This window comes from Ambystoma mexicanum, chromosome 2q, assembly GCF_040938575.1.
Source record: "Ambystoma mexicanum isolate Mex_15411 chromosome 2q, UKY_AmexF1_1, whole genome shotgun sequence".
NCBI lineage: Eukaryota > Metazoa > Chordata > Amphibia > Caudata > Ambystomatidae > Ambystoma > Ambystoma mexicanum.
The window spans coordinates 1,234,134,176-1,234,152,209 of record NC_090924.1 but is presented as its reverse complement, the minus strand read 5'-3'; the positions used below and the strand labels follow the sequence as shown (position 1 = coordinate 1,234,152,209).

Genomic DNA, 18,034 nt, shown 5'->3' with positions numbered 1-18,034 from the left:
ATGGAAAGTGGAATATGTCATCAAAATATCCACAGTAAAAAGTGTGCCTGCCTGTGAAAATCTGTCAAAATATGGGCGCAGTACCAGCGGCCACCTGTATGACAGCTGTCATTAGTTTGCATCAGAAGTTTAAACTTGTGCAATTGAAAGCAAATGTCTGGAAATTAAGTGACCTGTTATTAAGAGGAACCTAGGTTGTAACTATTTAATTTCCATGGTTTAGAAGCTGGAATAAGAGTTCTAGCTGCTTGTGTGAAAAATGCAAGTTTTGTTTTAAATCAAGAAAAATGTAAGAAAATTACATTGAATTTAAGCTGACTCAAAGGCACCCACCAAGTTCCATAGACTCCCCCCAACAAAAGGCATCTCTCTCCTGCTTCCCCCCAAGGCCAGGAAGTCATACCTTTGTGAGAATTAAATCAGGGGAGGATCACTTGGGCTGCACCAGAAAGAGACATTGGACCTTCCTTGGCTGAAAGGATATGCAGATTGTAAAGTGTCAAGAGTGGCCTCTCCCAGAATGAAGGGGGCGGATTGCTTCAGACCTGGCAGGAGGAAAGGAGGTGGGGACAGACGACCACTTGTCGATTCACAAAGGACAGAAAGCATATTTTTGAAAAAGACTGATAAAGGACTGCGCGAATTTGTAAAAATTATAGAATTAATAGCATTGTTAATGTGATTTTTGTGTGCACATTTTGAAAGATGCCAGAACTCTGTGCGATGTTCAGGGAAGGCACAGTGAAAATTCTGGTTTTGCAGCAAATGTATTTATGTCAGAACAATGAAACTTCACACACTTATGCCCATAGACAATGCGCACATATGTACCAATTTTTGGAAAAATAAGATATTGTGTCCCGGACAAAAAGTGTGAAAGTCTGTCAAATCCAGATCCAAGATCCCACAGCCACTAGGCTTGGAAGAGGGTTTGCTCCACAAAATATGTGATCTATGTATGTAATTGGTATAAAGATTGCACACATGTAAATAGGTATTATACCAAAAGTATATTTCTTGTTCAAAAGGCAAAGGGGAGGATGTTTTGACTCATAAAAGCACATCATCATGGTGACACACTGTTTTCTCCTCCAATCAAGGGAGAGAGCGTATTCCAGCCAAGAGCCTACCTAGGGGGTGCACCTAGGATAATTCAGCATACCCATCCCTTTATTACATGCATAAATAGAAACAGCTGAGGGCTTAGACACACACACATTCACCCACCAACTGATTGCTGGCGGAGCACCCTGCCAGAGGATCTGACATCTCCCTTGCTCCAGACTCCAGAAACTTGGCAAGCAGAAAGGCCCATTTCCAGAGCTGAACCATTCTCAGCTTGGCCTTGAGAATTCCAGAAACCAGAATTTACCCCAGACCTCTAAGGGGAACCAAAAAACAGCCTGGCTGTGCTGTAACTGCTTTCCTCCTAAGAATTAATGCCAGAATTCAAAGACCCAACCCAGTAGAGCCGTGCTGTGACCAGATAGCTGTGAACTAAAGCCATTGCAGACCCGGTCCAGTCCTACCGCGCGGTGACCAGAGTGCCTTGCTGATTGCAGACCTAAACCTATGTAGTGAGTATCCTTAGTATAGGACTGTCACTAGCATATTTACTGTCCATAGTCATCCCTATCCAATCCCATCCTCCATGATATCCAGAACTGCATTGTTACAATATTTTTGAACTGCCTGAACTCTCTATCTCATCCCTATTATCTTCTGTACTAGTAGTGTTAAACCGATCTTTGCGCTGATATATATTTCATCTGAAGAAGGCAATCATCTCGGCAGGAAAAAAACATCCAGAGACGTCCTGGGCTGGTGGCTGTGCTGTCATTTAGTTTGCATCTTCATAGTCCATCCCTAGTGTAAGAAATCCTGTTTGTCTTTTTAAAAGCGCATCCTTATTTTACAATTTGCCTCTATCTGAAAAAAACGACCTCCACGAAAACATCCATAACTTCTTCAATTTTCATGCTAGAAAAGTGTCTGCTTGTAGCTAACATCCTAAGCTTTCCAGAGAACCCAAAACCGCATCTCAAATCCTTATAGCTTTCCCACGATCGCGATTACCGCACACGTTTTGGCAAAATCTATAACGTGTAAAATTGCTTTTCATTGCACCCGACCTAAAAATTACGTTTTTCCATTGCTGTTTACTCTCAAATCATTGCTATTGTTTGTCTACAACCAGATAAAGTGGCTCCCATTAGAATTTCAACAATTTCTGTGATTTAGCCCATTTTCAGTGTTTTCCCCATTCCATTCAAACCCAACTTTAAAACCATTTTGACAGTTTGCCAATTAGTTCTGTTTATCTCTTGTGTTTGCTGGGGGGAAATTGGGATTGATACATTTGCTTGAATTCTGCATTCCTGAAATCTGTTTTCTCTCCTCCTATCCCTCTATATTGCATATTGGGGGGATTGAGGGGGGTGCAGGGGGAAAGAGTAACCATATTGCTATTGAGTTGAACAAACTCACAAATGTATTATTGCTGTGCTGCATTATTTTTGCTCCTTATTACTCTGTATGATTAAAGAGATTGCCTAGTGTGACATCACCCCATTGTTGATTATTGTATAACCATTAAGAAGAGTGTGATAATACTGTGAATATATATAAATAAATATTTTTAACTTTGCAAACCCGCCTGATTCCTGGTTCAGTGTTACCGGGTGTGTGGGGGAGGGTTAAAAGAGAGGGGCGTCATATAAGTGGTACATCGTTCAGAATAAAAGAACTTATATACACCAATAAATAATTAAGGGTTTCAGTTGTGCATCCCACGCTAGGCATTGATTTAGGTGAAGTGCCGGTTTGAAATCACTTACATATACATGTGGACAAGATACAATTGTAAACACATAAAATTTTACAACATTGAAGTACATCGAAAATTACATTAGCAATTCCTGCCTGGTCCTGGCTCAAGGCAAATTGTGGGAACCAACATTTTTCAGACCTATGGTGAATTAATCCAGACCTTGGTTATACAAGTTCATGATATAGCAAATGTGTGTTTCAATAGATGAATAATTTAATACGTGCTAACTCGGGTTTTAGCTGTGAGGTCAATACATGTTCAGTGGACCTCTGCCTTCATCACGGCCAAGGAACACAACTTGTTGTAGGGAGGTGGGTCCTGTCAATAAAGGAATCACATATCACCACAGTGCTATCCAACTATGCATGTTTCTGCATCACAGTTCATGTGCGTGCAGACTCAGTGCTGCATGTTGTGCCCGCCAGTAAGCATCCAATATGTAAAGAAAACCACATAGTCTATGCCCATGTCAACTTTCCCATGTGGACCAGCACTCTCCCCCCGGGGCGCTGCCAGGCCCACAAACTGTGCTCCGCACAGTCTCAACACAGGTGTCTACTATTGATTAGAGTGAGGAGGAGTGAATTATGCCACAATGCCCATTTATTTGTGCCATTCTTACCAGGCCAAAGAAACTGCCCAGCTCGCTCTCACATTATGATGTGCTTCAGCAATCAGGCCGGAAAAGTCACTGCACAGACCGACCTGTGTAAAGACACGAGTGGCATTATGTAGGCATGCTCTATGGTCTCTGGGAGCCCGCCGCTCTGATGTATGATCTCTTACCTAAGGGCAAAGAGGTTCACTATTGACCTTTTCAATCCAGCTCTGTGTATGTATATCTCTCGTGGTATAGAATCCTGTTGCTGTGCCTCGCTGACAGCGTGGGGCGCAGGGACACAATCACTTTCTTTGCAGCTCTCGTTGCGACAGGGGTGAAAGTGCACAAAACATACCCTCAGTCAATTGCGGTCAAGTTGACGTCTATGCTCCCCAGTCGTTTATCCCGCTGTATTTTATGGCGCTCTGTAAAGCATGGCTTATTCTTAGATGTTACCCTGCCACCAGCTTTGGGTACTCATGATCATCTTCGTTTTTGTACAGGGTCACATCTTAAATGTCGCCCCTGTGCTGCAGTCGCTCTGCTGTCGCTGCAGCGTTCCAGGGGACATCTTGTGACTTTGAACCTGCTCTGCTCCACAAACAGAGAGGGTGCTGCGGGTCAGGCTACGGGTCGAGCTACTGATGCAGTGGGGCACAAGTGCAATATGCTTTTGCCATCGAGTTTCAACAAAGGGGGATCTGGTTAGCAGATTACCCCTTTGGTGAAGGAATCACCCACATCATTTTATGTACTAAAAATCAATAAACCTCCTCACTCGAGGATACAGTTACAGCAAAGGCACTTTGAATCTACAATGGAGCATTATGAAAGTGAGATCTGATCAGACGGTCTTCCTTTCAGAAACAGAAATAGACACATTATTTTAATAATAAGAATGAAAGAGGCTAAGGCTTTTACACCCTCCTATATGACGTTCCCTCACAACACAAGTAGGTTCTATTGTTCGACTAACAATTGGCAGAATTGATTCAGTCTGATTTGTGTGGTCCAATTGTACCCCAAAAGCAAAGGTGGTGAATTGGGGTTAAGCAATATTGGTGGGCGGGGGGCAGTGGTGTGAGCAGGGATAGTGGGGGACTTAAGGGGCCATCCCCTGCTTTCTATCTGAAAAAAGATGATTAAAAAAATCAACCAAAATCAAAACCAGCAAATAAAATCGAGCACTCAACATCATCCGTCACAACAAAACAACAACTTGACAACATTTTTATTTAGGTTGTAGTGTTGTAACAATTAAGTAAAACAAATTGTTAATTTTGAATTGTGCTGAGACTAAACAGTAGTACCCTTGTTGTATAGCTGTAGTTGTTTGAAAAAAACTGACGGACAATCAATAATGACAATCTAGAAATCGCACTCACAAGCCACTGACATCGATTATTGTTTCCATTGCTTTGCATGGCTACCTGAAAGCATTATATGTAACAAGACACAGAATGAATGTGCTGGTGTGCTCAGGGACGTCCCGAGGGGGGTGCAGAAGGGGCAAACTGCCCCAGACCTCGCGCTTGGGAGGGGCCTTGCGGCAAACTCCCCTGAGTCCCGTGACCACCTTGGTTAACTGCATGTAGTTTTTCTCTTGCTGGCCAGTGGTCTATCACATTTGCAGCTATCAATCCTGGATTCTAACATGAATGGATTCTGGCCGATGCCATGTTCAATGTGTGTAATACTCGCTTCCTTATACAGGCCTCCACTGCTAGTACCCCCTGCTGGTTGTACTTCTCTCTATGCGCGTAACACTTCTGCCCGCCCCAGGGACTTGGCAAACTGTTTACAAGGAGATGTCATTATGTGCAATAATTCCAAGGTCTCTTTTTTATTGATCTTTGAAGCTTTCCGATATTATAGCCTGAACATCCCTCTCCATGTTTGAGACCTCCCATTCCATCCTGCCAGGCTTAACAGTCAGCTGGCTGGACCTTTATTCCAACTTTTGCTAATTATTGATTAATTTCCCTCACTCCATTAGCATGCATGAGACCCCGGCCCCTTCGCCTATTCCACCACCACACTTCTTCAAGGTATCCCAGGTGTGACGTCAAGCTGGGAGAGTCGTTGAGCACCAGAAAGAGCCTATGAAATGCACTGAAAACTAAATCTGGACTGGGCACTCCCGGTCATTAATGAGCAGACTGGGTTACCCCTGCCTAGAACAGGTACTTGAAAGAACATGGAACAGAGCTTTGGTGGATGCGAGCTGAATTGTAATCAGCTGGAGTAAAGCAATGCTAGTTGTGGTATTCTAGTCAGTGTTAGATTCCCTCCTGTTTTGAACTACAATTCCCATGATACATCACCGTTGGCTATGCTAGCTTCGTCTTATTGGCGTTCTAGTACGAAACAAACAGAGAAAATATTTGTATATGCAATCTATGAACATCTATGCGCGGAAAAAGACAGTCTGGCACAAAGCACCACCTCGAAACATTAGATATTACACAATCAAAATCTTCTGCATTCTGATAGCCGAGGTTAGGCTTGTACTGGCCTATAGGGCAAGAGAGCAATGCCCGAACCAAAAACGCAAAATGCTAGTGTGTGCCCATTTTTTGGGGTCAAAGTGGGCCCCTTTTTGGCCAATGCGGGCCTGTTTCATGAGTTACTTCACTATGCGGCTAGTAGGTTTGACCATTGTTGCTAAATACAAATTCTTTAAAATACACAATTTTCATCACATTTTATCAAAAACCTCAGCCTTGGGCACTATGCAAATAGAGTCACAAAATGAATGACTTGCCATTTGCAACGGTGGCCACTTTTTCATTGGTGCCTGTGGCAATTTTATGGCCCAGTCCGAACCTGGGCGGTGCGCTCCTTAACACTGGCATCACACACCACACGCCGTCATGCAATCCTATATATATTTATGCTTATGATACAAAAGTTAGTCTGGAATACACTTTTCTTCAGTAGGTTCCTCCACACGTAAACTCACAGAAAGATTTCTCGTCTCTCCTGTTTGCGGGAGTGCCACCGCTGACCCAGTGCAAAAAATCATATGAGGGCCTCACCAAATATTTTGCCCCGGTCTTCACCACACCTTGTGACAGACAGCCCTGGGTGTGCTTCCAGGGTGGTGATCTCCTGACTGTTTTGCCTGGGACTGTCCCAGAATGTCCCAGGCTGCCATTCTTAAGCACGGCTGTGACTAATGAATGCTTCTATCGAGTGTAAAGGCTGCCGAGCTGCTGAGATCAGCAAATACGCCTATCATATCTCGTGGCAGCTGTTGCAGAGGTTTATGGAGTTTAGCCTCTCAGCAACCACTGCTAATGTATGCGACAATGCATGAATGTGCTAGGCCCACACACGCATGCCACTCATGAGAGGAATCAATGAGCCCTATTGAAGAGCGGCCCATGATGAGCTAGCACTGGGTGGAAAGACTTCGGGGATAATGGCTGCGATGCTGAAGGCAGTGTAACATGGCCGCCTGTTTTCACAGCCTCATTACACGCAGTAAAACCTCAAGAGCAGGGGAACCGCTGCACAGCTCTCCTTCAAGTCCCCACCTTCTTTCATCCCACATGAAAGCACAATGACAGGTGCAGCCTCCCTTACGCTGGCACATCACCTCCTGATTGCATCCTGCACTCTGCTGGTTCTGCTCTGCCTAGTTTCTCTCCAAACCAAAGGGGTGCAGCTGGAGTTAGTTCTTAAACATACATTCCTATCTATAGCTGCTACTTTCAGAAAAGGCACCGCTTTTTGATCAGTCTTCACCTGTCAGCCTCTTTTTGACTGTTCCCGGTGCAAGGTATTTCATATTACAAGCACCGTCAGGCTTCCATTGTAGGGATGCTGTTGGTATTCTGCCCCCTCAGCCCCCACTACCCTTCAGAAAATATCAAATACATGAATAGAATATAAAATTCCCATGGTAATGAAGAACAATGCATTGCTAAGTCTAATGGGAGCATGAACTAATTTCTATATTTGTAATCACTGTAAAAACACACTTTGTTGAAAGGCAGCTTAGTCCACAGGTCGGGCACTCAGAATTGGAGCAGATTAAACTCATGACCTCCCGGTGCCATATTGCAGAACCATTGAACTGGAGCGAATGCAATTTTACACGGTATTGACACTGGAAAACATATTGTAAACCTAGTGCATAAACATATTCTTTCGGTCCAATTGTGCTACAGGCAATTTTAGTCCTAAGTGCAATGGGCACTGTGTTAGTACAAAGACAACTGTGCGAAAATGTATTGAAACATACTTTTTTTGTTGCACAAGGCAATTTTCGGTGTAAAAGAGATACCATGCAAAATTGCATATCCCTGGAGCAAAGTTTATGTAATAAAGGCCCGGGTTCATTGTCTGTGCCCTCCCATTTAACAGCTTTAGAAATCAGCATTGTTGCATTCCACATAGTAAATATGTTGTGTGCGTTATATGTAATCATTGCCATGCCTTGTGTGTCAAATATTGTAATGGTCGAAAAAAAAACATTTTCCGGAAGGAACAAGATAAAAACATGAACAACAAGTTGAGGAAATGGACAGTATATGCACCATTCATTCTAACATTGTGTTCAAATGTACAACTCTGCATTGATAACACATATGACTGGTGTACATGCTCCTTCAAGTTTTGCCACCTGAGGTTTGGGGTCGCTACTGTCAAGGGTGAGGAATTTGCAGTGGGGACACAGCACAGACACTACGGAATCTGTGGTTCTACAGCTAGCACAGCTCCCAGGAAGTGACATTTACATGCCGCGTGGCTGCAGCGGAAATGTCCGATGAAGAGCCGCAGACACCTACCTGTGATCTCAAAAGTGATTGATAGAAGGGGCGCAGCACTAGACTTCGACATGGACACAGACTGACTTTCTGAAATAATAGGCAAACACGGCTGTAAGCATGGGGTTGGGTACATTTTATATATGATGTATGTTCGTATAGTTTATCATTCAAATGTTATCAAACAGGGTTATTCTAGACTATGATTTGATATGTTCTGAGGATATGGTGGATATTTCATACAGATAACAAATAATATTAAAACACATTTACTTCAATTTTTCAATATTAAATATTCTAACAAGACACATATTCCCAACATCCTGTACTCGAGATCATGTTATCAGGCTATGCTTTGTGCGTTATCTTCTCCTATCATATCTAGCGTGCTGGATGGGCCGTAGGACTCTGTGGCTTTAGGACGCTCTTTCCCTGGGACATACCATAATGCATCCAAACACCACGAGGGCTTCTGTTAAGTGCAGTTAGCTTTCGCTCAGGCACCCCTCTCTGCAGTCAGTGCTCTCTCAATGTGCTCCATTGTTTATGCATTCGCACTTAATCAGCTTTGCGATTACCTCCTGATGGGCACTGCATACTCCTGCCACATTCTGCCAAGGACAGGCTTGTATACTCACAGAAACAAAAACAAATCGAAACAAACATGCCCTCCACGGTATCAGAACATTTGGCAATGCTTTGTTGCATATGTTATATGTGTAATTCTTGTCCTTTCTCTTTTCCAGACACAACACTCTCTCCCCTTTTGTCTCACTACATTCACGTGCCGTCCTTCTCGCTGGCACAGGGCACGTGAACATTAAGGATGCAATGCTCCTGTGTTATAGCTCTGGTCATGGCCAGTAGGTCCTTTGAGAGGCTGCCATTCACACGCCTACTATAGTATTCCATTGACAACAAATGACACATTTGCGTATACAATACACAAACCATAAGGGTGATTTTCCTTGTCTATAGTAGCAGTGTGATATGCAGTATTGCATTTTTAAGTGACAGACAACACCATAGTTGTTGAGCATTTCTTTCCTGTTATTGTTTAAAGAATGTTCGCACCTGCCGGGTGGATATGAGCAAATGAGACCGCTCGTAATGAAGGCCATGACCGCCTCTATTGCACTGCGTTCCAAGCAATCTCTGGGCTTCCTACACCTGCCTTCGTTGTATTTGTACTTACCTGTATGCAGCAGTGATGCCCCTTCCCTCAGCATCTATTACCATTGCTGACCCCGCCAGCTCCACTGATGTTATCATATTTCCAGAGCATCATGGCAAAAGACAGAGACTCCCTCTTGTGTAAAGGGGCTCTCTTTTCATTTTTATATGGCTGGCATATATTTTATTGTAGCAAAACAAAAGAGGTGATGGCTGGAAGGTTTAGAATGAATCTTAACCTCTGGCATTGCTCTGGGCAACCCTCCAGACCATGGTTCTACGCCTGCCAAGCCATTACAAATGGGCAAATAACATATGTAAATCAGGCTTCTAGAAAGCTTCCAGAAAGCTTGCAGAAAGCTTCCAAATAGCTTCCAAATAGTCTAGGTTCACCAACGAGGCAACCACAGGGACACACATAGATACATTCTGGCATATATGCTTTCTCATTCCAACACCTATTCTTTGCATTTGAGCATCCAAAGTATTAGAGATAATGAAGCTGGTCGCATTAAAGTAGTCAATATGGAACATCAGAACTAAAGACTATAAAGAACAAAGTGTGGCAGATCTAATGAAGCCACAGTGTGACTAATTGATTTCGGACAGAAGTGAGATTGGAAAATGCTTAGAAGGCAAAGTCTTCGGATTGAAATTTAACAGCACTTGATCCTACCCCTGTTCCAACCGTGTATATAGTTCAATGGATCCAGCTAGTAGGACTCTCTTCCCAGCTATTAATGTGCACAGACAGCCTCTAAAACATTCAATGATTCCATCTGAAATCTGCTGGCATCTAATCATTTACCGTCCAGAGATCTTCTTGTCACAATTCTTTTATTCCGTTTCTAAATACATATGCCGCATGGATTAGACACTATCATCACCCAGATGGCATTATAAAGGTGAGGCGCATACCCAGTGTGCCATGCCTTTCTTCTGCAGCTATTAGAGCTAGATAATGCCTTCCTTTCTGAAGATAAATACAATCTCCAACTGCAAGGAAAGGCCAGCATGTGAGGGTGAACCATGCCCTTATCTATAGCAAGCATGCTCTGTGCAGATCTGAGCATCTGTGTGTCTGCCTGGGCACATCACGTATGTTGCATCCCACTGGAAAAAAGAAAATCTGGGCTGCCTCCTCTTGCTTCTGAAGGATCCTTGTGACCCTCCACACAACAATATACCGGATAAGGTAGCTATCCCATATTCGGATTCATATCATTACTCAATGCTACATGAAGATACACCATGGCACGCTATGCTGCAAGAAAGGGAGGTCTGGCATGAACACAAGTAGCGGCCCGATTCCACTGCCATTGGAGCCATACCTCGACAATCTATTCCCTAGATTAGCAGTTGTATAATGGAGTGAGATTAAAGCATATGAGTCCCTTAGACATTTTTGCTAACAAATAACATTTAGTAAATTATGTGAATTTACATTCTGACTTATGCTTTGATGATCTAAGATAGAATTATTATTATTATTCGTTTTATGTTGTTGAATGGACAAAACTTCCTCGCTCATGCACGAAATGTATGTCGTATTCCCAAAGAGGTGTATATACCCTCCCTACAAAATTAGCATTTTGAGGTTTCATTTTTTATAAGAAAGTATGAAATGATTAACAATACAATTGCAGTTTGTTTATCAATTTATAGTGTATTTTTTAGTTGGTCCTTCTAATGTCTGAATTGTAACATATGTCACAGAACATGAATTCATATTATGATGGGAACTAATGCGCACAACATAGATATGTACACGCCATAGACCAGCAATTTCCCACGACTGTCACACAGACACTCCTATTTTCATATAGAACAGGGAGAATTCTTATTAAAAATTACATTCTTCATTAAAAAGGGACAGGCTGCTTTAAATATTATGGTCCTCAATGCGAGGTTGCCGCTAGTACTAGCGGCTTACCAGCAAACTCGTCTTCCCTTTTCTGCCGCCTGATATCCCGGTATTACCGAGATAGTAGGGGCGGCGGTAGAATGGAAATTTCCCATTCACATGGAGTCGGGATGAGAAACACTACGTTTTTAACAGTGCCGGTGCTTCAGTGAACTATTTGCCATAGGAGCTTGAAATAACAGCAGGCCAGGCCTGGCGGTTGTTCACAGCCCCATGGAGAGAGCCGGCCCAGAAAAGTTGCTGTCATACTTGTGATGACGAGTGGAATATCTTAAAAAGGATGGAGGGTCTTACATGTTACCAATGTTGCAATGATTAAAGGGGTAGTCCAGCTAAAAGTTTTATTTAAAAAATAGATAGGCAACATTAAAGCGTTTTCAAACACAATAACGTTGTATTTATGTGTGCGGTAGCTTCAAAAGCGACCGTAAACATAAATACAACGTTTTTAAAGCTGCGGTTTTATTTCTAAGTTTTCTGGGCTCCTCCAGCCTGGAAAACCGCAGCTAGTGCTTATTTTAAAAAAAAAATAAATAGCACTTACCGAGATTCAGCTGCAGCTTTCCTGCTCTGGTCTCCGGTCCCCGTCCTCCGCGTACAGCACCAATGAAGGAAAAGCCACCCAGCGGTAGCTTTTGTTTACTACAGCTGGCTGGCTTTTCCTTCAGTAGTGCCGCAAAAGCAAAAGCCAGCACAGACGGGCATCCATTTCACAAAATGGATGCGCCCATGTGCTTGCTTGTGCGAATTTTGAGCTTGAATAGCTCAAAATTTTACCTAGGAAATTTTTTTTAAAAAGTGCTAGTATTTTTTTTTTAATGTTGCCTATCTATTTTTTAAATACAATTTTTAGCTGGACTAGGACTACCCCTTTAAGTTGCATGCATCATGACCTGCTTTGGTAAAACCACAAACATTGTGAAAGAGGTCTGTTTATGCCCTTTTCATCTTCCATGCCATCACAGATTTCTTAAATGTATTTATTTCAAGCCCTATATAATTGTTTAGTTTAGTTTAGTTACATACATTCCTGAAGCAGTACATGGCTCATCCTTCGGCAGTGAACATCATTTGCATATTATTTTACGGATCTGCGTGATCACTGCGAATCGAGAAATTGCAAATCCGAAAAGATAAAATCACACAATCCTGTTGCACAGTGATGAAGCAGATCACTTTCCGACATCCTGCATCCCCCTAGCACCCCACTTAACTTTTTCAGTGCCACAAACAGCAGTGTGCCAGGATACTCCTGTACACCTGCAGCGTCCTTCCCACGAAGGTGGGTTGGAGCTGATGCTGCAGGGTGCCTTTTTCCTGTTTATTTCTTTTTTGGACAGCCTCGCAACCCCAATCCCCATAATGCCGAAGAAGTGGGGTGGGGTAAACCCCTGCAATCCCTGCTCCCCAAGTTTGGCATTATGGGCCTCTATTTTTTTCACAAGCTGAAAGCGCAGTAATTGCGCATTGATCTTTTTTTTAACAGTATTTTGGGTGACTACCCTATCTTACAGCTAAGATTAGATAGCCTAGAAGATAGAGATCTGTAAAGGGGGTACATTAGTGGTTAATTTGTTTCTTTTTTGCTTGAACTCAATGTGTGGCAACATCGTAAAAAATCGATATATCAAGACACTGCAATGCCTGTGGCAGGTTTAATGTTACAAGCGATACTACATCATGCATGTGAAAAGTGCACAAAAGCAACAAAAATAAGCACGTCATGTGACTCGGGAAGTCAAATAAAAACATTTGTGGTAAATCATTTGGTTGCAGTATTAGTATCAGGCGATACCTGTAACATATTTACCTTCCTTTTCTTTCAGTGTGTTCAAGTAGGACAAGAGGTTTTCATTAGACTGTACACAGTAAACCTCCCGGGTCTGAATCCCTCCACCACATAGAGCTGTTTGGTTCCCTCTTCTTTTTTCTTGTTGGCTCAGTAAGGAGTCCACACGGCATTCTGTCCACTCCGTGGCTCTCCACGAATAACTGCAGATGACAAATATAATATTTTATTTTTGGTCATAGTTGAACATTTGTTGGTTCTAATTTTTTTAAGTCACCATGCTGCATCTAGTCTCTTAGATATCCTGGTAAACAAGGCTCACACTGAAAACACAATAATGGTTTCCAGTGATCCATTCCAACCACTGTCATGCTGCCCATTCTACCAACCTTCTCACCCTGCCCTTCTGTGCCCTACAAACCCTCTTCAATGTTCTCTGTTTGGAGATACAAAATGACATAGATGTGAGACACTGATTTTTCTTTCGTCATGCACACCCTTTTATTTAGAAAAATAATGTATTACAAATTAAATTAAAAAATAATTATTTTTTAAAACAAACATGCAAAGTGCACATGTCATGATCATTCCAGATTCATCCAGTCTCAAATATATTCTTTTCAACACTGCCTTGCCACATGAATCTAGCCTGTGCAGCATGTTGTGTCTTATGGCATACCAATGTCTATCATTCTTTTGAAAAGTAAGGATATGGTGAAACTAATTTCTGCCATGAATACTTTGTGGGCATAGTTCTTTGCACAGGCTCCCGGGTGGAAAGAACATACTATACTGAATATTGAGTGCTCTTTAATTGTGTATTGGTTAATGCAATTTGTGGGGGAAGCACACACAAACCAGGGCCCTCCTCTTTGCCTCTTCCATGCCATTGAGTTTTGATGTGCTATGAGGGGTTGTATCAGCTACAAAATAACCCACTCCATTGTAGTAAAACGAATATCTAACTCAATATTCACTTCTCAAACAATTGTCTACATCGACTTGCAATTTTGTTCGGAATAACCTGTTTAGATTTGAAAGAATATTCTAAATCTGGAAATGTCATGTATGTATCAGTCACTGCATACATAATAAAGCTGGTAACATAGGTGAATTTTGAATACACCATACATGTTAATGTATCATATTTATATGCATATGATTTGTATTTACTTCTTCCAAATCTATATCCAGCTCCTTACTTGGATAAAGGGTTCAGAGGTCCTAACTAAGAATGTATTTGTAATTGGCGTTATGCTGCAGATGTCTATGTTGCATTTCATTTGTGTGTGGCTTGCCCCTTTATCAATGAACAACATATGATTTAAGAAAGAAATCTTTTAAACAAAAGATAATTTTGGTAAGCAACTTAATAGAACAGATTACGTTTTTTTAGGCCCTAATGGTCTACAAGATTAAGGGTCAGAGGACCCCTCTCCATCTTCATCATTGAAGGTGCATGTAGAGATTGGTAAAGCACCATCAATCTAAGGTCAGGGCCTTTCAGAATCGCTTAGAACACTATGCCAATATGACCAGGTTTTAGTCTAATTCTCCAATGCAAAGCTCACATTAAATGTTATAGTTAAAGATTACAAACAGGGTCCATTATCCAAGGTGAAGAAGATGGGCCAATAATAGTTATCAAAAGAGATGTGTAATAGGTCTGAACATTCCTTTTCCCAGGAGAGCTGGCTTCTGTACGAAAAGAGACATCTGGGTTGATTTTCAGTTCACTTTCAGTTCAAAATGCAGCATGATAGTGATAATGTGTACTCAATTTAAACCATGTTTTCCTGTAATAGCAATCAAATAGTAGGTTGTCCTTTCAAAGGGTATTGTGCAATCATTAATAAGAATGTAAACATTGTAAGGTATGTTTTCATTCTCATATTTCTAAAGAACTTTGACATGACAATTACACAGTTCACCATGTTCACTTGCCCATGGCAGCAAACATTAGAGTAACATTTTCTTTGATAAAGCCTGCAAAAACAGCATGTTTTCTTTAGAGAAGAATGACTGCCGATTTTTGTTTTGTTTTGTTTTGTCTGTATTAATTACTGGTTTGTTTAGCATTAAGGTATCATTCTGACCTTGTCATCAATAGGGAGTATCCCGTTTGATCAAATAATGGACAACTATTTCTGCTTCCAGCTCTGGTTACATCTAATGTACACTGCTGCAGTTTCTGTTGTATTTTTAGGAAGTGAAATAATAGAACATGAGCAGGAACTCAGAAAGGCTTGTTGGTACTATTGAAGAAACTAAGGGCCTGATTCACAAATAACTTTTCAATAGGAAGTTTGAGGGTGGTCAGTATTGCGAAGCAGACAACTATTTGATGATTTATCAAAACATGCCTTTTTATTCTCACACGAAAAACACTAACACAGGATAACTCGCCCCCACACTAATCAACAAATATGCAAAGAACAGTTTTGCCAATACAGCATGAAATTGACAACATTCACAGTTTCAGAATAACCTCCTAATGCGCTGGGTAATTTCACTTCCCCAGGATTCAATGTCAATTCTGCTAATGTTCAACCAAATAAAGAAATGTCTTAAACCAGTTCTTGATTTTTCAAAGTAAAAGGTTGCTAACCAGAGTCCCATTGATAGCAAATATCTTCTCCTTGGTCTCTTCTCTTTGCTAAAATATTCACTTTCCACTTCCAGAAAATAGCAGCAATGGTAATCCCAGACACAATGCTTTGTCATCCCATCAAGAAGATTTGCCACAGTTTGAAAAGAAATGCAATATCCACAACTGTCAGTGACACATAGCTCTCAGTTAACAGTTAGTATTTCCTTAGTTACAGTTTTAGAATTCACTATGGTATATTTGTCAGGATGACGTCTCAGTGCTGCTGCTTCCACTTGAACAACTTCACTTCTACTTGATTCACCATTAGTAACCCGGCGAGAGACAATCAGAAGGCAAGAGCCATTCTGATTGGCTCTCGCCAGGTCCCTACCCGGCCGGGAATCCCTTCATCGGGATTCCACGGCCTTTGTTCCTGACGGGGGGCGTGGCAGCCCCTCAGCCAATGAGGAGGCTCGAAGCGGGGCCATCCCCGCGGCTGGGAGGCTGCCTTCGCCCCCTGCCGGGGACTCGGGTAAGGAATTTTTTTTTTCTAAATCCCCTCCCTCCCTCCCTCCCTCCTTTCTCCCTCCTCCGCCACTTACCTTCTTGTTCCTGCGTCCCCGGCGGGGGACGAGGAAAGCCTACAGCCGTGTGGAGACTCCCATTCCCGCCCTCCCAACCCACTTACCTTATTTTTTATCCTTTTTCGGGAGCGGACGCGCTGGGAACACTTGGAAGCATATTCAACAGTTTGGGGGGGTATATAATTCAACACATCTGGACCTAAATGAATCATGTGGGGAGGGGCAGAGACAGACCAGGAGTCCAAAGAAGGGAAAGTGAGTATATTCAACAGGATGATAGAGGCATGATATACTGGACGACTAAGAATAAACAAGATCATTAATCAATTTATTTCTGTCAGGTTATCAGGTGTATCTTAACCTCCATAGCTGAACATTGTGTAATAAACGTATCAACAACAGACCTCCCAAATGAAAGCCTAGCAGCTTCGCTTTGATTCTAGTTGGTTGATCACACTTACAGAAAAAAAAATGCATATCAATTGCATCCAGTGTATGCCTACATGTCTCCTCTTTTCTTAGCCTGAATGCTGTTTTCTTAGAAACAAACACTTTGACTTGTAAAATTAATGGGAACATATCTGCAATAAAAACAGGACGTTTCAAAATGTTCAGCTCTTAAAAAATAAATAAAACCAAACCTTGGAAAACAGATGATAACCCTGCAGTCAAGATAATGCTTACTTTAATCACTGGGCTAGAGCACATGGAAATTGAACAAAGCAAAATGAAATGTAGTCAGTCTCTGGCCCTTGAAACAAGAATGGTCCTGCAGCTAAATTGTGCCTTCCTTGACGGATCCTGGCACAGGCGAAAACATCTGTTGTCATGAATATTCAAATTGTCTTAATGTTATTTACATATCTGGGTCATGGTGCCTCTTTCACCGGTTTAATTATATTACTGAAAACCCACATGTGAAGAAAAAACCTTACTCTCAACAATTATTTTTGTAATGTAAAAAACTTGATTGCAAGACAATAAGAACACAATCCTAAATTGTACATGTTACCAGTAAGGTATGGCATGTATTTTGGTGTTGAACTTCATTTCAAACCTACAATATAGGACCATGAGTATCCCATCGAAATTGTGTATTTGTTTATTTAATGCAAGATAGACTTTTAAGAACAATCATACAGTTCCTTGACCATGAGGACATACCTCAGAAACACAAATCTTCTACAGATGCAGTACTATGCCGCATAATCTGTAGCATTCATTTTGGAAGTTATTTTCTTGGAAAATGGTTCATCAAGCACCGTATTATGTGTTGAATCTGTTTTGCACATATGTTTACCTTTGTATGTATTTCAAATGGTCACTTGTTGACTCTGTTGCTATGTTACTGTTTATCAAGTCAGTATGACAGTATGTTGTTGGTCAGTTGACAGGATGGACAGAGGGGCCTCCATAAGTATATAATAAATACTTGTCAGTTACAACTTAATTGGAGTTTGTGTGGTTCCTTTATAACAGATTTGGCGATGACCATCTGAACCCTTTTGAGAGGCCTTCCTGCTCAAAGTATTACCGTTTTGGGAGTTTCTCAGCTCCCTTTTGGATTGCACTTGTGTCAACGTTGCCGCTCTTCAACCCTACTTGAGTTTCCTCTTTCTGCCACTTTGCAACTCTGGCGAGTCACTGATACTTCTGCAACACAGCCAAACTGGTCCTGGGTGTATCACACTGCCCGGCACACACACCGGAGGTCGGGCACTGCCTTCCCTTCCATTACACTGTGTGGCGTCATACTATGGTTGTGCTG

General features: G+C 41.9%; 1 protein-coding gene across 1 annotated transcript in view; it reads right to left on the bottom strand.

The window, feature by feature from the left end:
• Positions 1-18,034, bottom strand: part of THSD7A (thrombospondin type 1 domain containing 7A) — a 1,346,262-nt gene that overhangs the window by 757,025 nt on the left and 571,203 nt on the right. Inside the window, exon 4 of the mRNA XM_069648630.1 lies at positions 13,114-13,295. Coding sequence (XP_069504731.1) covers positions 13,114-13,295 — 182 coding nt within the window. The remainder of the gene's footprint in view (positions 1-13,113; positions 13,296-18,034) is intronic.